The 22,461-nt window shown below is 41.8% G+C and overlaps 1 protein-coding gene and 1 long non-coding RNA gene across 16 annotated transcripts in view; one reads left to right on the top strand and one right to left on the bottom strand.

The window, feature by feature from the left end:
• The window catches only part of LOC307091791 (nuclear factor 1 X-type-like), a gene marked incomplete at its 3' end in the record, with an annotated part of 110,094 nt that extends 94,567 nt beyond the window's left edge, over positions 1-15,527 (bottom strand). For 4 of the 15 annotated variants that reach the window (XM_079758592.1, XM_079758605.1, XM_079758603.1 and 1 more), the window contains exons 1-2: positions 14,760-15,527; positions 6,976-7,059 (exon numbers count right to left, since the gene is read on the bottom strand). In XM_079758592.1, the coding sequence (XP_079614718.1) occupies positions 6,976-7,059; positions 14,760-14,762 (87 nt within the window). In that variant the 5' untranslated portion in view covers positions 14,763-15,527. Of the gene's footprint in view, positions 1-248; positions 306-3,165; positions 3,259-4,287; positions 4,449-6,975; positions 7,060-14,759 lie in introns of those variants that run through there. The other 11 variants (XM_079758606.1, XM_079758597.1, XM_079758596.1 and 8 more) reach the window with 6 other exon arrangements.
• The window catches only part of LOC307091793, a 9,058-nt gene continuing 1,670 nt past the window's right edge, over positions 15,074-22,461 (top strand). The window contains exons 1-2 of the long non-coding RNA XR_013812764.1: positions 15,074-15,209; positions 17,774-17,826. This is a non-coding gene — a long non-coding RNA (uncharacterized lncRNA). The remainder of the gene's footprint in view (positions 15,210-17,773; positions 17,827-22,461) is intronic.

Below are 22,461 nucleotides of genomic sequence, written 5' to 3'. Positions count from 1 at the left end.
CCCGGCCCTCCACCACGGCCACCTCCCCAGGCCAGTCGCCACCCCGGCCCTCCACCAAAACTCCAGCAGTGGCTCTTAGGCCACTTTGTATGTGTTGTGTGTGTGTGTTTTTTTTTGTGTTTGAGCAAGTTTGCGTGTGTGTATTTGAGAAAGTGTGTTTGTGTGTGTGTTTTGATGTGTGTGCTTGTGTGTAGGTGTACGTGATGTAAAGTGATGCTGGTACTGGTATGTTACCAGATCAGGCCCACCTCAGCTTACAGCAGCACCTCCGCCATCACTGTGTCCTATTGAAACCAGAACCTACAGCTGACGCAGGGCCCAGCATCAACAGAACAGGAATAACACACACACACACACACACACACACACACACACACACACACACACACACTGTATACCAAGGCGTATAGTAAAAAACAGACATTGGTCTGTTCAGCAATGACTTTGGATTCCCAAAGTCATTGCTGCTGTTGAGTACAAATAAAAACAACTCTAGAATGAATTGTCTTAAATGTACAGCAAAAACTGTACAGCCAGCAAGAAAACATGAATGTGGTGTGGACACTATGAGGGGACACATGATGGAACATAGGATCACGTTTTTGCGAGAATGACACACGCAAAAGGCATAATGAACTGTTCGGTTTATCTTGCGCAGCGGCACATCAATTACGCACTCGCCCTAGAATAGCAACTACAAACACCGTTTTATTCTAGCAGCGTTTGTATTCTTTTTCTATAGAGGCAATTAGTATAGGCCTGTTTGCTGTGTTTGCTTTCAAGCATTTCGCCAAATTACGTGACAGAAAGAATTTCAAGTTTTCATTTGTTCTCCAAATCTTAAATACTTTAACTGTAAATAATTGGACATAAGCTCTCGTGCAAAAAAAAGAGCGGAGCGTTGCAGCGAGTTGCAGTAAGCTTCTAGTGTTGGCACTGTGTGAAGGCAAACACAGCTCTGCTGCCCAGTTAGGAGCTGAACTGAAGTCGCACTCCACGTTTATTACAGCCTACATCACATTTGGAGGGGTCTTGCTGGAGTCTGAAATAATTGATATCGGGACACATCGCATAAAGTTTTTAATTAACGTCGGCTCGGTGACCTTCAAACCACATTAAAACTTTACGCTAATGATTTTTGTCCTACAAGGTTGTGAAACGCTGCCATGTTCCCCTGTAATAACCTCCCCGTGCAGTTTTGCAAATTTAATATTTTGGCTGATTACACCTTGCGTCCAGCATGCCCGGTGTCCGGCATTAAGCCTACTTTCTGACCTTTAAACATTAATTACAAGGCACAATGTTTGTTGTTGGTTTCAGTCGTTCTTTGATAATTGTTCATTAGATATAGGCCTAAGGTATGAATTGCAGAACATCGAAGAAAATGACCTGGAATATTCCCATTTACCGATGACACGCGTACAGGGTTGCCCATGCACAAACACTCTGCAGCGTCACAAGGAAAAGCAGAGAACCGAATATAACGTGTTTAAATTACGGCCGTACGGTGGGGTGCGAGTGTTGTCACGTTCCATTACGGTCCGGGAAAAATATGACTCATCTTTCATTGGCGTGGCGATCATTTGAAACATTGCTTATATTCCCAAAGCGATGGGGTCCAAAAAAAATCACTTCTGTTTAACAAATATCAGTCGGACCGTACGCCCAACTGTAGTCTAACAAAATCAATATGTATTTCGCATATGGACAGCATGCAGGCGGACATCGAGAGGATCTGTTGCCAATACATTTTAATTAATGGAAAGAAGAGACGCTCAATGCGGTCCCGCGTCTACCACTCTCTGATACTAAACATGTCCTGGTGCCGGACCTAATTACACAATCAGATAGGTCTATCGATTCTGACACCTCCAGGTCACTATTAAAGCTTGTTTTGTTCAAAAACCACACAATTAAACCACCAACCTATGGCTCTAAACATTGGCCAAGCTGCATATTTGAAGGGTGACTTGTAGGGCCGTTTTCAATTCCATCCCTGGGTTTTTATGCATTTTTATTTCGACATTATTTGTATTAATAGAAGATTTAGAAGTTAGAAGAATTTGCAATGCAACGAGTCTTTAAATTGTTAGCCTACCGGTGTAATAATAATATATAGTGGGGCATTTTTCCGCATAGTCAAACAGCTCTATCATTTGGCCACAACTGTTGGCTTTTCTGTTGACTCTCATGAACCATTTTTATTTTAAATGGACGACTGCGGTAGGTCTGAACCTAACATTCAATCCATCTCTTTTAAGTCTCAGCAGGTTTTGGAAATGAAAATCCCATTTCAAGATGAAACCCTGTAATGTATTGCATCAATAATGAATCAAATGATTAGAAAATTCGTTATAATTTGGTCCTTAAGACTATAGGTCCCAGAAGCTTATTTGAACGCAGTCTGTGTAAAATAACCATACAATGCCGTTCAGATAAAAGGATATAAAGTCTTTAACTTAGTACAGACCTATTGGAAAGGGACTGAGAGCGGCTTGCTCCTGTAAGGACACGCGGCACTCGCTGCGGCCTTGGAGCGAAGCCCCGTGCTGGCGGGACAGGTTTCGTTCTGTCTTCCAACTACCTGATCAATTCACCACTCATTTATGTAAAGTTATCATAAAATGTTATGCTATATTTTTCTTAACAAGCTAAATTCTGAAAAAAGGGGTAACAATTAAATAGCTGCTGCTATTTATGCAGCAGCAGCTGAAAAAGGTCAGTTGAAGAAAATGACTACAAACTTGAGAATTGTTGGCTTTATGCAAAACAACAGATAAAACAGAGCCTCGAGAGGATAAGCACAAGTTATTTTAATGGAATTGTATTAGCATGGTTACATTTAACATTAATTGAAAAGCTTCATGGGATGTTGAAAAATGCACATAGGCCCCTCTGAGTTGTTCCCTGTAGTATAGTAGGCCTACTGTTTAACAAGATATCTCTACCGTATAGCGTGATGTGGAATGAAGCCAAAGGTATTTCTCATTGAAAAAACTAATATTCCCAAACTGGTGAGGTCATCGTGAAGATAATATTTTCGTTCCTTTTTTTCATCCTTTGAGAATGATTGCCCGGTGGAAATTGTAGCCCTTATACGAGCTCAGCAAATGTCTCACATATTCCTTGTGATTATATAAAGGGCTATAAGTTACTAAAACGTACCTTTATATTTAACCTTGTGTTCATTTTGGACACAGGCCAAGTCTCATTGATAGAAAGAGGCGTTCAACACACCAACAAGTAGGCACGCCTATTCTAAAGAACAAAAGAAAAATAATTTTAGGATTTTTTTCAGGCGAATTCCACTGTTACTTATTAAATCGCATTACTAGTCATAACGCCTCTACTCTACTGTTTCCCCCACACTAATATTAATCAGAACGCTTCCGCACGCCGGGAACACCCGCCCTCGTGTCCTCGCTCGCGGTTCAAACTGCGTGTTAGAACGGATTCCTTCTACACGAACCTGCACTGCAATAGTATAAACTTTTCTCCAGCCGTATTAAATGTGTCCACCGACAGTAGCTCTCTCTCTCTCTCACACACACACACACACACACACACACACACACACACACACACACACACACACACACACGCACACGCACACACATTACACGCACACACACAAGCGCGCGCACGCACGTACGCAAGCGCGCAAACACACACACACACACACACACACACACACACACACACACACACACAGACGCACACACGCTCGTAGCTAACCGCAGCTGTGGTGTGAGCTGAATGACTGCCACTATGACAGCGCAGACCTCGATGTCAGCCACCACGGTTCCAAGTTTAAAGAGTCCCGTATTTCCTTCTAACCCTATGCTCAGCTCACCATATCACCTCCCGAGTTTTATTGTTACTGTTGTTATAGTTTAACATGAGGTCGTAGAAGTATGGTTACGTAAAGGCTGTCGAATATCAAACCAAGATTGTCCGTACATTCTCCCGAGCTCATCTTCCCTCCGTTTTATATCAAATAGATTTGGGAGAAGCGCCATTTTATCTACAACCCATGAGCAACGAAACGCAAAAGGAAGCTACCTGGAAAACTGCCACGAAAGAAAGAGGAGTCGACGAGGGAGCAGGGGAGAGATCGGTGGACACTAAACACTGTCTAAAAGTGCGGAAAGCTAAAAAAGCTCCTTAAACGCAACAAATGACAGCCACGGCACGGAACGACGACAACATTGTGGCCACATAACGACCGATGGGCATACAGGGAATGCGCGAAAATGTAAAATTCTAATAAAAAGAAAATATTTTTACCTGTGTCAAGCAGTAAGGGGAGTACATGGTAATTTTAGAGATGAAAATTTGAACTCGTAACAAAGTTGGATGAAAGTTCGCTGTGGTGCTGCATTGCAAATCGCTCTCGCCGTCCCCTCGCGCTCACTCCATGCTGCACAGCCAGTAACCCCGCCTCGCGGAAAGTGAAAGCCTAGATAACTTTGAGGAAAGTTTGCAGTTCTCCCTCCCTCTCTCCCTCTGTCTCTCTCACTCTCTCTGTCGCTCCCTCTCTACCTCACTTTTTATCTCACTCCCTCGGCCCCTTTTCATATAATCATGGCCCATAGCAAATGCGCGCGTGAGCATATATCGCCGTTATTATTGCTCCATCAATTTTGATAATTTCAAATTATATTTTTGGTGCAAAGTTGTCGGACAGGCTTCTCTCCTCTAGCAGTTATTATTGCCGATATGCATGTTTAATGATTTGGGCGCCAAATATACAAAGTAGACTTTGGCTACGTGTCTTGGACGAGTACGCCTATGGGCACGGATGATGTATCCTTACTAATAAGGTACTTAAAACATAAGAGAATAATATTCTTCAGACGAGGCTATGACAAACGTTATCTAAACTGCAAAATATAAAGTGTCTATTTCCCAAATTTATTTCAAATTAAACAAGCCAACATTTAATATATATGTATGCATTTATAACTAATGGAAATTATATTATAACCAACTAAATAAATATATTAACATTTTGTTCATATGTTGTATCTTTCATTTCAATTAACTCAGTCCTAGGAATTAAATACCAAATACTTTGTCACCGAAAGGCACAAAGTTTCAGCTAAATGATTATTGTTGACATTTAATAAATTATGTTATGTGTCAGTGTGAGCTTAGCAACAGCAACCATTTTGGTAAAGGAAGCAAATCCTGCTAATTCAACAATGAGCTACAGCACATGAAGCAAGAAATTGCTGCACCCACACAGAGCTACCCTTGAAGTTGTTTGTGTCCGGCTCTGACCCTGCTTACACTCGGAATTCCTGCTCCAACATGGTTCAATTTAATAATGATGTTGTAATGACACTTTCTTACTTTTCGGTATTTCCTTGGTGGCATAAGCCAAGGTAAAAGAGAGCTACATGTGAACAAAGTAATAGCAGCTTTACTGGGGCCGTTGGAACCAACGGCCCCAGTAAACCAATATTTTCTAGTTGGCTGTATCCTCGCCTGCTCTCTGCTTTTCAGCATAATCAAATTCACATATGCAGGCAGAGTGCCTGCAATTATATATATGATTGTGTGTGTGTGTGTGTGTGTGTGTGTGTGTGTGTGTGTGTGTGTGTGTGTGTGTGTGTGTGTGTGTGTAGGCTTGTGGTTTTGGGCTGAAGTCACCCCATAGCTTAAGAGCCAAGACATGAAGCTGTGCAAGTTTACGAGACCTCAGGCTATGTAGGACACACACACACACACACACACACACACACACACACACACACACACACACACACACACATTTATATAAATATATAAATATATATTTAGAAATATGCTGTTCTCAAATATATATGCACATACAAAGGGGAACAGAAAAGCAAGAGTAAAAAGGAGAAAACAGAACTAAAGTGGGAAAAGCGTGGGAGTTTTGGAGGCTGCAGAGGTAACCTATTCCGACCCATTTATCCTCTGTTCTGCTAGCCTTCTCCTCTTTCCAAACCACACCCCGACACGGCACAGACCCAAAACCCAAAGTCTTTGTGCACTCACTCTCACTTTCTCACTCTCCATTTTGCCCTTTTTTTCCCCTCCCTCACTTTTCTTCCTCGCTCTAAAGTTCCCGCTCTTTTCTTTGGCTTCCAAACCGTATTCTGTCTCGCTTTCTTTCTTGTTTTCCACAGTGGATCACAAAGTATAATTCATCTTCATTTATTTATAAATGCCTTGTGTTCAGTTTTTTTAGCTTCCTTTGTTTGTGTTTACAGCACAAGCTGCAATGTCCACCGCCGTATTCCACGGGCACGGCCAAACTAGAGCTACAAACTACATGGCGGCCACAAAACAATAAATCTCCATGTTTCTTTTACATGACCAGACTCCTACTTAGCCCATGTGAAGTCATCCACCTCTTCCTCCTTTTCTTCACCATTACCTACAGAGAGCCTGAGCTCCAAGGGAGTTAGCGGTTTCTGAAAAGCTTTGCCATTAAAAAGAGCACATGGCAAAACCATATGGTGAGTCTAAAGTTAGCGTGTTGTGGTCTCCCAGTGACACACTGCAGTGCCCACACTTGCTATTTACTATTGCCAGTGGCTAAACTATTAAATATTAAAAGTAATGTAGCATACTGATACACCTATTAGCATGTGTGTGTGTTCATTTGTAGTGTGTACGGAGTGGGAGTGGCATTTGTGTAAATGTACATGTGCGTGCCCTGGATGTGTGTGTGTGTGTATGTGTGTGTGTGTGTGTGTGTGTGTGTGTATGCGTGTATGTGTTTGTGTGTGTGTGTGTTGTGTGCGTGTGTGTGTGTGCGTTGTGTGTGTGTGTGTGTGTGTGTGTGTGTGTGTGTGTGTGTGTGTGTGTGTGTGTGTCTGGGTGGGCAGTCAATGTGGTAATGCTCTGTCTACACAGACAGAGCGTTGCACATGCGTGTGTGTGTGTGTGTGTGTGTGTGTGTGTGTGTGTGTGTCTGTGTGTGTGTGCGTGTGTAATTACCCTGTAGGTATCTGAGACTAGGAAACACTCAGGCATCCCTGGGCCTCTGGAAGGATCTTCATTCACCAGGTACGTGTCGGTAGCCTGAAATTAAACACAATTATAAACTCATTAGATTACGTCACATAATTATTATTATTTCATGTCACTTGTAGGACGAAGAAAAAAGAAAAGTTTGGACCCACATACATGGTAAATCTTAAATAGAGGTTGCCCTTATATTAGGGTGAATAATCTCCTAGATTATTTTGGTTCCACTGGGAAAAAAATATCTTCAAACGCTGTATGCGACAATAACAAACACACAAATCATCCACTGAACCCTTAACTAAGCACCATTCCATTAGTATTGTGTTCTTCTCACAATACGCCAAGATTGTGACACTGTGAAAAGACATGCATCTGAGTAGAATTGTCCCATTTCTTTCTTCACTGTCACTTATCTCGAAGAAAATAATAATATGAAAAAAAGAAAGGGCAGAACACCTGCCTCTATCATGCAATGAACCTGTCAGTTATGTGAGCACTAGCTGGCAAAAAGTCTTGCATAAATACACCTCTCTATTCAGGTTGTTTCTAAGTAGCAGTTTGTTTCAAGTTTGTATGTGTGTATATGTGTGTGTACGTGTGTGTCTGTGTGTGTGTGTGTGTGTGTGTGTGTGTGTGAGAGACAGTGTGTGTGTGTGCATATGTAAATGTGTTTGCTTGTGTGTGTATGTGTGTGGTGTGTGTGTGTGTGTGTGTGTGTGTGTGGTGTCTGTTTGTGTGTTTGTGTGTGTGTGTGTGAGTGTGTGTGTGTGTGTGTGTGTGTGTGTGTGTGTGTGTGTCTGTGTGTGTGTGCGAGTATGTGCGTGTGTGTGTACGTGTGTGTGTGTGTGTGTATTCAGAGCTCTCGATTTGTATTCTAAGTCAAACAGGCGAGCAGGCAGGGTTCTGGCAAGGCCCAGGCCTGTGAAATGGGCTCTCTTTGCAGTTCTGCTGTTGATTGGATCAACCTAGCCCACTCTACTTAGCCGACGGGAGCCGCAATCCCTCAGCCGCCATGCCGTTCGCTAAAATCCTATTTCATTTCACAACTTTCACGGATACAAAGGCGTGCGCACATACTGCTGCCAGCTCTAGACCTTGTGCCACGATTTATTCTCTGAGAAAAAAAAAGTAAAAGTGTCAAACAAAGTACCTGCCGTGTGGAAACATTTAATAGAGGAGAAATACTGCTCTTGCAAGCTTAAAAATGTATTCACTCGCACATAGCTCATACATGGGTTTCTTTTTAGATCGACCACGTGTGCTCCCTTGCTCAGAGCACACAAAACACAAACACACACACACACACAGACAGGCCATGCACACACCAATGGCACACGTGCATGCCACTTGCGCAGATACACAGACACAAACGCCATAATAAGAGCCAGACGCTGGCAGACCACACAGCCCTGAGTTGTGGTGAAAACAAAGGCTATTCATATCCCTCGCAATGAGAGGTCTCTCTCTCACTCTCTCTTTTCTCTCCCTCTCTCTTTCTCTCTCTCTCACACTCTCTCTTTTCTCTTTCTCTCTCTCTCTCTCTCTCTTTTCTCCCTCTCTCCCTCTCTCTCTCTCCCTCTCTCTCTCTCTCTTTTCTCTCTCTCTTTCTCTCCCTCTCCTTTTCCCAGCCCTTTATTGCAAATAATCTGCACCCGATTCTATTCCCTTTTTTTCTGCTTGTGCATTTTATAATGATCTTTATAAGCTCATAAACGTGTTTATTTGTATTTATGAATTTATTTTTGTGTTTATTTGTTACTGTGGGCCTCCAACTTTGTAGAGGAAACACTGTGCTCATTGTTGAGTTAGTGAGGAAGAGGAGGCTGAAGAGGAAGATTAATCAGGAACAGACAGAGTGAGAGTAACAGAGAGAGAGAGAGAGAGAGAGAGAGAGAGTATAGTCATACAGACGAGCGAGGTGTAGTGGCTCCATCCAAAAATGTGCAATGCATTGTGGGGCAGACAAACACACATCGTCACGTAAGACAAGACAAGACGGGCTGATTGGTTAGCTAATGATGGCGTGGGTACACGGCACCTGCGCGGTGGTCTGTGGACTACCACCAGACCACAATGCATCAGGTGCACCACAGCCAGTATGATTGGTTGTGCTGGGCCAGAAACAGATCTGGTGCCTGTATGCCTTCCCTGATTGGCTGTCTCAGAGCCAAAAAGCTCTGACTAGGAAGGAGCTGTGTTCATTGGTTGCCACTGTCTTGCTGTACTGGTGAATGGGTGTCTGAGAGGATGACACTTGGACAACTGGTTTAACTGTGAGTGTACGTGTGTGTGTGTGTGCGTGTGTGTGTGTGTGTGTGTGTGTGTATGGGTGTGTGTCTCTGTGTGTGTGTCAGTCAACCACACACATTCATGCACATGCATTCATGGCAGCCACGAGATACAATGATGATAACAATTAAAATTAGGGGAAAATCCTTGAAAATAGAATTTCATGTAAACACGTCAATATATTCAACCTTTTTAGTGGAACCTCATATCCAAAGAATATTATTATAACAACAGCTCGGCTGTCTCTAATGGAAATCAAATCCCTAACCCTTCTTGTTAATGCCAGGCAATACCAACTGAGTTACACATCGTTATCTATTTTATATTATATTCCAATTGAGCTCTTCCAACTTCGCTACACGTAGGATCATATATAGATACACAATTACTAATATTCTAGATCCTCCGACCGATATCTACTACACACAAAAATGGTCAAAAAGGAAGCCCATTTCCCTATGGATAATAACCCCTCGTTTCTTGTTAACCAGCCAACAAAGATGTAAGTGTCTTCCGCCTTCATTATCTCATCAGCCAGAGGAACAGGTGTTAATGAACCACAAGCCCATTGTGTGTACCAGGGATGAACGCAGAGCTGGTAAATAGGCTAAACTCCATACCTGCCACCGGGGACACGGCAACAAACCCTGCATCCTTTGTAGTAAACCCTGCATAAAAAACAACAACTCTGGACTCCCCAAACGCTCGTCTCCTACAGCGAAGTATGAATTATATATTGTTCTATATATACAGAACATATGCCCGGCCCATATGGCCAGCCCTGAGCAAAGGGAGAAAAAAAATCTCAAAGCCCTCCTTAATTAACATTTTAGAGGGAAGATTCTGAGGCGGGAGATTGAGTCAGTGGCCTATTTGGACGCCATCATGGCCCAATGCAAATGTGCTAATTGAGACAGATTTTTCCCACTCCACAAATATTTGGGGGAATAGGATGGAGGTTTCTCTGCCATCTGATTCAGGATGGGGGAAGGAGGAATCGCTTTTACACAAGGAGTAGTAGGCATTCTCTGACAAAGGAGGATTCTCTCTTTTGAATTCTTGCTCACTATTTCACAGTCCTTTTTTGGCTTGCTTTCTATGTCTCTCTTTCCATCTCTCTCTCTCCGTCTTCCTCTCTTTCTCTCTCTGGGTATATGTTGGCGACCATATGGCCAAATTCTTTGGAGGTGAGATCTCCAAAACCTGCTCAAACACCATTACTTACACGTGTGACTACACACACTCACATACACACTTACACATGCACATACTTACACACACAATCACATACACACACAAATGCACACCCGCACACACACACACACACACACACACACACACACACACACACACACACACACACACACACACACACACACACGTATACACCTTAGGGAAGGTTTTAAAAGTGCTTATGGTACCACTCTCACTTCAGGTATCACTCTGAAGTGGCTCCATTTTATAGAACACAAATGGAAACATAGCAACTATCCTCTATCTCCTCTATATCCTCTCCTATATACACATACAGAGAGAGAGAGAGAGAGAGAGAGAGAGAGAGAGAGAGAGAGAGAGAGAGAGAGAAAGAGAGAGAGAGAGAGAGACAGAGAAAGAGAGAGAGAGAGAGAGAGAGAGGGAGAGAGAGAGAGAGGGTAAGAGAGAGAGAGAAAGAGGGTAAGAGAGCGAGAGAGACGGGCGAACCCAGCCAACCTGTGTGAGATGGCAAACACTTCAAAGCCCGGAGGCCGCAGCAGCGATAAAGTCCACGTGTGAGAAGGTATATGAAAGGCTCAAACGGTCGCTGTGTGAGCAACTGCCAAAGCCACCGCGGGCAGAAGTGTTAGAAAACCACAATTTCAACATTGTTTCTCTCCACACCATCAGCACACACTTCTAGAGAAAGAGATTAGAAGGCCGAGGCATAGGGAGACAATGCGTTTTGGAGATAAAGACAGGAATACGTAGATGTATGGCTATATCAAATGTGCATGCATGTGTGCGTAAGTATGTGTGTGTGTGTGCATGTGTGTGTTTACGTGGCGCTAGGCTTATTATTTTTCTTCCCTTACAGAACTTGAAGGCAGGGGAGAAAGGATCCCTAGCCAAGCCTGACTGCTGAATGCTCAGTTTGCTGTAATTGTTGTGTTTTACACTGATAGTAAAAAGAAGTGAGGTTTTCAAATGTTTCTATTAACGTAAGCTGAACAAGCGGCATAAGAACGCAACAATTACCGTTTATTTCGGCATAAAAAGCCCCTTGTGTAAGGCATTAAACACACATGGGAATAATAATCTGTACATGTGTGCATGTGTGAAACGCGGGCTAATCTCGGTTCACGGCCGGCAGGGTGGGACCGGCGAGCAGAGCGAGTGGAGGTGTGCGGTTTGACCTAAGCCAGCACCAAACCAACATCAAACTCACACCAGGCTGAATGTCTCTTGGCTTGGCTGAGAACGACACAGGGAAAACAAGTTTGCACAGCACCTTAAGATTTTAGCCTGCAGGTGACACGCCCTGAGATGCACCCAGCCCATGGCACCTGGTGAGCCATGGATTGATCCTGCTTGACAGGCTAGGCCGCGTGTCGTAGCATTTAGCCCACATGCTAATAGTAATGTGGCACTCTTTTAGACACTAATATTTACTGGCAAATTGTTTGCTCTGTAAACTTCCTTGGCAACACCGGTAATCAAATGCCAGTATGACTCCATTCCTACATGGACGCTTATTCAGAACCATTTAATAAGCACATCACAACCTCTAAGGGCCCAGCCACGCCGCCTAAGTGCGTTTAACAATGAGGTTTCGTCTGGCACAATCGAGCCTTTGTGCCCGACAAAGGGCCATCCATGGGAGGATTTCTTGTGGTTGTTTCTAATATAGCAGGGTTAACCACAAAGACCAGGGGGATAAAGTAACACTACGAAATAGGCAGACATACACACAAGCGGACAGACAGACAGGTGGACGAACGTACAGCCAGACAGAGCGACAGAGCTACAGAATGACAGATAGACTAACATATAGAGAGACAAATGTAAAGAAAGGCAAACTGATGGATGGATACAGACAGACAGGCAGGCAGACGGAAAGACAGGTTGACATAGAGAGACAGAAACACAGAAACACAGAGAAAAAGGTTGACTCAAAAGAAAGACTCTCACTTCAACCTCATTTCTCAGCAGATTGAATTAACAGCATTAACAAAAACACAGAAAACATATACGATAATCGTAATGACAATAAATAAACACCTGGCCTCAAGCATTGCACTTTATAATAAGCACTTCAAGTCAGATGACAGACAGTTTCTGCTCAGTAACCACCGCAGAGTAACCGGCCATGAAATTATAGGCCCATAATCAAAACAAAATGGGGATTACAACATCAATGCCAGTCTTGTAATATTGCCTAAACACTGGTCTTAAGAAATACACACAGTCATTTACTTGTTGAAGTAGTTCAAGGTAATTGCCATTGTAGACTGTAATTTGATAGTGTGAGTATGTGTTTAGCCGGCGTTTTGGAGTTTGTGTGGAGGGAAGCCTTTAACACCATGAGTCCGGTCACATGACCAACATTTCAACAGCTCTGGTAGATGGAAATCTTATGATGAAAAATAAATATACAGTTGAGAAAATTATTAATGCAATGCATTAGGCATAAGGTAAGAGAGTGTTGCTTCAGATTAAATGTTATTTGTGTGTGTGTGTGTGTGTGTGTGTGTGTGTGTGTGTGTGTGTGTGTGTGTGTGTGTGTGTGCGTGTGTGTGTGTGTGTGTGTGTGTGTGTGTGTGTGTGTGTGTGTGCGTTTGTGAGTGTATGGGGTAATGTTTTATTAAAAAAATATCTTGAAGTAACTGTCGAGTGCATTGCATACTAAACCCAAGACTTAAAAAAATGATATTTATAATTAGTTCTGTCTGATGGATGTGGAGGTAGGAGGATTAGATGTTTGGGCCAGTGAATATTAGAAAATTAATATATAGCCAACTGAATATATAACCAATAGGTGAATATTGACATGCAATTATTGGTTGTGAGTAGGCTTTCCATTTGAATTCCAGCAAGGGTTGACATTAATTATTATTTTTGTTTATATATAAACATTACTGTTTCTGGTGTATCTGGTCATTCCTTAAAAATATTACATTGCTGCATTTCATAACTGAGATTGGACACTTACACCTAGCCAATGAAAAACGATTTCCATCATTCCTATTAATTTATTCAGAGAAACTGAACGCAATTGCAATGTATGGCTATTTATTCGGATTGTGGTCCAAAAGGCTGCTTTATAAGATATAATTAAATCCAATGCTTGGAATTGTAACCCAACTTGCCTGCTATTTTCATCTGCTCTCAACGTTATCTCTAAGATGATAATCCTCCGCCAGATATTATTTGATTTTCACATGGGCATGGCAAATATGAAATGCGACGTAGGTGATGTATTTCTGAGGGTTATGCTATACACTTCCACAACACATGAAATGACGACACAAAGAGGGCCTATGTGGAACTCCACCTCCGTACATCCCTGTCACTCCCAGCGCTTAAAGTGCTCATTGATAAAAATAATAAAAATGTAAAAATAATAAGAGCCCATTTGAACAGGGGACTATACAATGACTATGCAATGAGTTGACGAAAATGCGGGAGCTCTTTTATATCTGTTAGTATAAAGAATAGCCCACACAACCACTGTCCTATGCTGGCCTGTCAACCACCAGTGACTGCATTCGTCGCATGTGTCCTATTCTGTTTGATGTGAGCAGTGCAGAGAGGATCCTGCCTCGCTGTGTCAGCCGGCTCCTATAGGGCCCCTCGTGCACGCTCCTGCAATCAATTAGGCTTGCACGTCGTTAACCCAATCACGGGTGCAAATTGTATTAGGCAGGTGATGATATGTATTTATTATGACAGACTCGTCATTCAGAGCTTAACGACGCTAAAACGGTCTGTTGTTGCAGTTTATAAAAACGAGTGGTAAAATGGTAAAATAATACATGTCTGTATATATCCAGAATCCTGCTTAAAAATGGATCTGCATCAAAATAAGACCATGAAGCTGATTTTAACAGTAAGGGAGACAATATATTTCTGTTCTTAAAAAATATGTAATGCCCAAGAAGGCTTTATGCAAGAATGCGATAAGATATTCATGAAATACGTTGAGTTATAAGGTTTCACAACCCTGCGCACTTCCAAAATCGTATAGCTCTCACAGAAACACACTGTTATATATTGTTGTTTAACTGTTCTGCCCTACTCTCACTTTATCAACAATATTTTACAAAACAGTATGCATAACAAATCCTAAATACTCGATATATTAAAAGTCGTATATCGGCATTAAACAAATAGGTCCTATACATTTGCCATGATATCATTTAGATGTAGGCGTATACCAATCTATAGTCTGAACAGAGTGTAGGCTAACTATTGAGTTACATAGCACGTACCATTATAGTGGGGAAATTTGCCAACAGTCTCAATGCCCCATTTTCCTTTAAAAGTTCGCCTTCCAAAAAGTGAGAGAGGGAGCGGGTTGGAGTGGACGGCTTCGATTCTTCGGTGTTGCCGGAAGCAAATAAAGACCTCTAAACAACTCGGCGAAAGGCCCAGAAAAAGCTCTTGGAAAGGTGGGTCCACTCTGCGAAAGATCGGAGACCAGGACAGGTCAGAGCCCTCAGACGTCCGTCGTTATTCGGGGTGTCTGGCGCGAAATGAACCCATTTCCCAACGACGTTCGGCCCAAGAAGTTCGGGAGACGTCGGCGTCAGAGTCGCGAGCGGTGTTCCCGGGCAAACTAGAGGGAAAGTTGCCCAGCAGAGATGGGGACGCCCGTGGCACCGACACGGTGAAAGGTGTTACGAAAAAAGAGAAAGTTGACGGACGGAGGTGTGATCGAAGTAAGTTTGTTTAAATTATGTCTTTCATGTGCTGGCAGCCTAACAGCCAGTAGCGTCTGTTTCCAAACCGAGTCCAAAACGCCTCTCTCTCGCGCCGTGTCGTTCTGTTTTAGCCTGGTTTCTCTCTCTCTTTCTCTCACTCTCTCTCCTCTCTCTGGTTCCACACACACACATAGGCACACACACACACACAGACACACACACAGAAACAATCGGGGACACCCCTGGTCCCTGGCCGCCGCCTCCTCAAAGCTGACGAGATGAGAGAACAGCTTGCGTTTCGTTCCTCAAATCACTATCGCGTTCGCCGACAGCAGAATGCCTCCACAGCGACACCGCTGAAGCAACACGCGCGACGTGGACTTCACCAGAGCGCAGCGCTGTGAGAGCCGGTGCGTCAAATGGGAAGCTCGCTATTGCTCCAATAGCGATAGCGACCCCCCCCCCCCCCTCCCCCCCCCCCCCCCCCCCCCCGGCCTCTCTGTACGCAACAAAAGACGGCACGACACCCTGTTTACACACAAATAATACAATAGATTTGAGAACAGTTGTTTACTACCACGGTGGGGGCCGTCACGTCTACCGGCAGCGTTCGAGGGAGAGCGAGCGTGTTGGTGAATTATTAATATTGCGAGCGGTTTGCAGTCTGTCGCGGAGAGAGCGCGTGGCCAGGGTAGCAGCTGGGGGTTTAGCGGCATTAGGGCGGGCTCGGGCTGAATCACGGGCGGCGGGAATTAGGCGATGTGGAAACCTGCGAGTGCTGTCTATCGCTGTACCGCTGTACCGCTTTTTTTTTTTGTTGCAAGGGAATAGGTTACGTATGATGGTCGATGTATTAGTTATTGGTAATGGAAGGACACGGCTATGTGGAGAGAAGTTCAAGTTATTTTTTAGGCTTACTTTTATTTTACTTTCATTTTTAAATTACTTTAATTATTTTTTTCTAGTGTCTACCGAAAGTTGTGGTGGATTCTGAGATTGGTCTACGAAATCCATGTCATTATGGTGGTAGAGACGCTGAAGGTTCGGGGGTAGACAAGACAAGACAAGTGCCTACAACAACGTGAACAAAATAACCATTAATTAAAGTGAAATGGATATCAAATGCAATTGAACAAACAGCAAATAAGATAAAAGCAACCGTGGGTTGGTCAAGGTGTGAACAGGTGCACCTAGCGATCTGTTTTCAGGGAACGAAAACCACTTTATATAAATCCTGTCATTTTTTAAATTTATTTGATGGTCAGTAGATATACATCATATGATAAACATATAGGGCAGCTTTCAATGATTCGAGTATCTCTACAATTGAATATTTTCAAGTTTTAACTCTTTCCGTCTGTCTGAAAAAAATGAATCTGTTAGCAACAGGAAAACATAAAAGCCATGCAATATATGTATATATAGTGTCTATAATATGTGTGTATCTATCTATCTATCTATCTATCTATCTATCTATCTATCTATCTATCTATCTATATATATATATATATATATTTATATATATATATAGATATATATATATATATATATTTATATATATATATAGATACTTATGTATTTATTTTCAATGACCTAATTGAGAAATATGCACATTATCCTCCTCAATGAAAAGTCTAACGACATTCCTCCAGCATCAGGAGCAACATGATGGCCTATCAATAATTGAGTAGTGACCTCCCTACACATTTGGTCACATCAATTATTCATACGTAATTGAATTGTGATTTAAGTTGTTATTTCAACCCAATTTTGGTTATTTAATGTAACTCAAAGGAGGGTCCCGGGTGACGCCTGCAAATGTCCCGCAGAATAGACCGATTTGTTTTTAATTGTTAAAAGGATTACAATAGAGATCATGTAAGGCTATTCACCACTTGTGTTTTTTCAATTACAGTAACCATTTATTTCTCTTACAGTTAACAGTATTTTAAATGTACACATTGATTGATATCAGTAGAACATTTATACATTTAATAAGGTTCAAATCTAATGCATAATTTGCGTAAAATGTGATAAGGGTATGCATCTTGCACTTTTGAGGAATTCACGTTGATAAGCCTATAGCAGAAGGTGTCTATGTGTAATTTGTTTGTCCAAAATAGATTTGAATACATTTAGAAAAATATATTCTTCAAGTTATTTATTTGTTCGCATAGGCCTATATACTTTTTTCTTCAAACTGCAACTCTAATTAAACACTGTGTTGGTTAGTTTACTGGACCAAATTCTATGGCTGAAAATAACGACATAGTAGTTGGTTATTGCTTTGAAACAGCTTAAGTTAATTCATTGTCCAACCACAATTACTTCTATTGCGGCATAGTGGATAAAGCTGAGGAAAGGAAGAAGACCATTTTTTTAATTGTGGGCCTGCGTGCGCCACCCAATCAGTGATATAGCAATTACATTAGGCCTGTTTAGAGTAGCCTTGCATGTCAAATGCGGTTCAGACGTGTAATAAACCACGATAATCAAACCTACGTAAGCTTTTAAAGAAATGCGTGTTTCTTGATCTGCAGTCACTCGACAGTGACGGATAATAACTTTGTCTACTTTTCCAGGTGCTGGTTGTGAAGATGTGCCCGAAGGCCATGTTTGGAATTTGACCTGTCAGGTGAATTCTTTAATACATTCCCCTTAGAACATTCTCGATTCCTATTGGGCCTACATTATTATACCATTTAAAATCGTCTACCTAAATATTTATATAAACTATATTTAGCATGTGGGCAGGCCCTTGTTTTAGGCCTATGTTTCCATTAATTAGCCAGTGAATTCCAGAAGTAAATATTAAGGTAATTTATTATTCAATCGATATTTTTATAATTTAGCCTAGGCCTGAAACGATTTTTTTATTTTTAGATTTGATAGTTACACTGATTTCAATCAAATTATACATACATTTCATTTTCTTAATTAGATATAACACAAAAGTCTCAATCGAAATGCAAATCATAATGCAGACAAAAGAAAATAGCCTTCAATAGGCGATTAAACATGTTTGCTTATTTGTACGTATATATAGCCACATATAAAAAGTGGAAAACTATTAAAAAGGAACCGATCGATATCCACGCATATCCTAGCCAACCAAAAATATTAAAATGCAAAAATCGAAGGTAATAATATTGTTGTTTATTTATAATAGAAGGCATTGCAGGTGCGAATAGCATATGGATCACGAATAGGCCTGTATATGTGCCAAAAGGTAGTATATAGCGTTGCCTACTTTTCTCAGTCTTAAATTAGCTATGCTTTCATTCATTGGGAACTCTGTTCACAAGTTGACCATTTTCATGATCAATTAATAGTCTATGAAATAGTTTACCATCTGCCTTTAACTGAGAGAATAAAATGTAATTATAACAATTCTCGAGGTTAGAGGTATAAACAATATGCAGATTTTTTTGAAATAATTAGTTTTATTCGTTAAGAATGTAATCATTAATATTTTCGCACTTATTTTATGTAAATTGAATTTGCCTGTTCATATAGGCAGGTTTAAATATGTGTAATATGTCAAATTTGTTTAAACTTGAACTAATTATGATGAGCCACATGTAGTCTCGGAGAAGTAGTTGGAACAAACTTGGAGGAAAATACAAATGCAAATACATAATTGAAAAAGGGTGTCACCATATGTTCAAATAGCAGTTGAACATTTGTTAGTATACCCTAATTGTGTGAAGGCAACTCAGGCCGCCTCCGGTCCCGGATTTAGCGGGCTAATGAACGCCTTGCGCGCTACATCTAACCGCTGCCGCTTAACGAGCCCAATGCACGCGACCGCAGTGGCTCTGATACCACGCTGTTTAAAGACGCACCATTATGTGGCCAGTGAGTTCTTAAAAAAAAAACGCACTTTGTTGGAGGAGAAGGGCGTATTGTGGCAGAAGAAAAAAGTTCAGACCGCATTTGCTCCACCATTGAACTATGACGAGAGCCTTAAAATGTTGACGTTCAAATATGTATGAATAACCTCTTTACTAAACTAAACGAATAGTGTGGGAAAATCACAGAACAATTTAATGATGGGGATATTGGTGCATTGAAAATCAATTCATCACCAGTTACCAGACAATCCCATTCAATAATTTGATGAATGCCACCTTGAGGTGGATGCTTTACGGTCAGAGACAAAGTTTCTGCTGGTAACGATGGTTCATGAAGGCCGGTTGGCCAGGTGCAGGCCTGATAAGGCCTCTAATAGAGTTCAGTTTATCAGCTCCCCCTGGCTGGTGTCATAATATTAAAAGCAGTATAAAAGTGATCCATATTAACGTGGAAGTAAATAAATGTTTACACGGTTGTGGCTTGGTTTTCTGTGTGTGTGTATGTGTGTGTGTGTGTATTTCACAAAGGGACCTATATAATAATAGTAGTGCACACTCATTACAAGGCAGAAGTACAGTCAGTGTGCCAACATAAACCTGTGCCCTACGAAGAAAACTTGGTGTCAAATAGGTTTTCCAAGCTGCTCCAACACTTTCCCCGACGATCCTCCAGGCTTGGTCTCCTGTCTTTACTCCAAGTGATGAGAGGAGTGTCCCAGCGTGGCGCTCAGCGCCTTAAAGCCTTAACAGATATATAGCATGCATCACATGAGAATGGATCCAGTGTCCACTAACCCGCACTTGTGAGTTGTGGTATGGACATGGCCCTGAGAAAGCCCTGTCTCCCTCTGTCCGTCCCTCTCCTTTGAGAAGTGGAGGAAGCAGTGAGGAGAGGGAGAGAGAGGGAGAGAGAACAAGGAAAAACAAGGCTCTTTTTGTCTGCTGTGGCCGGGGTTTTAGCCTAGCATTGCAGAGTGTTGTCTAGCATTACAAATCTCAGCCGGCCCGGGATGGACACAGGAGGGCTTTGCTGGCCCTTCTCCCTCTATGGCGCACTCTCTCTCTTTCTTTCTCCCCCGCTGTCTCTCTATCTCTCTCTCTCCTTCTCTCTCTCTCTCCTTCTCTTTCTGTCTCTCACTCTCTCTCTCTTGGCATCCTCTACCCTCTGCTGTGCAAATAGGGAGAGAGACAGAGAGAGAGAGAGAGAGAGAGAGAGAGAGAGAGAGGGAGAAAGAGAGAGAGAGAGAGACAGTGAAAGAAACAGAGAGGGCGAAGAGGAAAGGACAGATGGAAAGTAAAAAGGAATTAAGGCTGTAAGGAAATTATGGTTAGGTCCTTAGTGTTGAAAGAGGCAAGTGAGACTGAAAGGAACTACACTGAAGCAGAAAATAAAGTTTTTAACATAAGCGTGCCATGTGTATCTTGACCCTCAGCTGAATCTCTCTACTCCAATCAAGGATCTCTCTTCCCCCTGAAGGCGTTCCCCATTTATTCAAGGTTTTTATGTAGTTATGTCTACTGCACTACAGATACAACATCCAATTAAGGAGATTTTAGTTATCCAACATGAACTCACATTAAACACCAAAAAAAAAACATGGTGTGCCATGATAAATCAACAAACAACATGCCAGGGTCCTTTCTAAAGCATATGATGTAGAATGACTGACAAGCTGCAACAGGTAAACTCTTACTTATAGCCTTTGCCCTTCCTGATTAAGGGTTGCATGGCAAACGTCATGCCCTGTTCCTCTTAATGGAACAAATTCATGATTGATGAGTATGATGGAATAACTTTAGGGGCTTGATTGAATCCAATATGTATCACCCTTATACTTATCCATTTACTTTTGTAGAGGGGTCCCTTAAACATATGACCTACAACAATTATTTTTTTAGTTCCTATATGTTTAATTAAATTGATACTAACAGTGACAACTTATTTATTTTTTAATTGAAGTGGGATTTGTCCTACAGTAGGAGAGAGAAAGAAGTGAGAGAGGAAGAGAGCTAATGGGACTTTAATTGCATATTAAGTCACCATTGCTCAATTAAACATTACAAACTGAAAGTGGAATATGGAAATATAATTTACAGTTTATTTCAAAGTGACTTAATTTATTTTTTAGGCAACATTTTTGGAAATTCAGGACATTCTTTTTTTGAATAAAATAAAATAAAGTTTGCATACTCAACTGAAATACATTTTGATACATAATTTGTCATCTGAAATGAGTTTGGGAGGCATTGAGCAGGACCTGGGGAAGCCCAGAGGGGACAGGTGTTAGAGGGAAGGGTGTGTGACCGGGGTTCAAACCCATGACATCAGTAGAACTTAGGTTCACCAGCCCATGATCCGGTCAGCCCCCAGCTGGCCCGGCCCGTTTGTCTTTATGAATAGAGAGCACTCCCTTCCAAGAACGCCACAGAGACCAGTGTGTGCGTGTGTGTGCGTGTGTGAGTGTGTGTGTGTGTGTGTGTGTGTGTGTGTGTGTGCGTGCGTGCGTGCGTGTGTGTGCGTGTGTGTTTGTGTGTAAGAGGTCCCATTTCTTATCAAGGCCGGACATAAGGCATCAAACACGTTCATAGCCCCACGTAAACGCCGATATGGTAATTAATTTCAAATCAGAAACAGTTCTGGCGAAAATAATATTATTTAAGTTGATCAATAATCCAACATATTTTTATCATTATTTTATACAATTTCAATTGTATTCATAGTTCCTTGTTTATCCTTAGAAAGATACAAATATTTATTCTACAAATAATAATCTAGTCATTATTTACATGATAAATAAAATAAACATTATGTTTATTACATTGTTTATGTTTTAATTAAAGGTAGTAAAAGACCTTTGGGAAATTATGTTTCTATAGACAGATGACTACAAACTCTAAATAAAAATATATAAATTCACATTATCAAAATATGCATGAATGTGTGTGCGTGCAAGTGTGTAAGCGTGTGTAAGTGTCGATGAGTATATATTTCACCCCACACACATCTTAGTCAAGTAAGCAAATATTCCCCCAACGTTATGCGCCTTTGTGCCCTAAACAGTTAGCAAATGTGCCTTAGCGTGGGGGGCAGCTAAACTAATCCAGGCTGCTTGTGGTGCCACGTGTGTGAGTCTGGTGAATACCGGTGGCACCGGGCCTGTGGGGATCTTCAGTGGGCCGGCCAGGTCACCACCGCAACACACTCCCCAAACTTACCAACACTTTCACTTTCAGATGCTTCCATTTGATCAGGGGGCAGGTTGAATAAAGGTTGCAAGTGTGTGTGTGTGTGTGTGTGTGTGTGTGTGTGTGTGTGTGTGTGTGCGTGTGTGCGTGCGCAATTGTGTGTGTACACGTATGTATGTGTATGCACGGGCACGTGAGTACATAAGTGTGTTCATACCTCGGACTCCCTA

This window comes from Pollachius pollachius, assembly GCF_949987615.1.
Source record: "Pollachius pollachius genome assembly, chromosome: 2".
In the NCBI taxonomy this organism is placed as follows: domain Eukaryota; kingdom Metazoa; phylum Chordata; class Actinopteri; order Gadiformes; family Gadidae; genus Pollachius; species Pollachius pollachius.
This window is presented reverse-complemented; position numbering and strand designations above follow the sequence as displayed.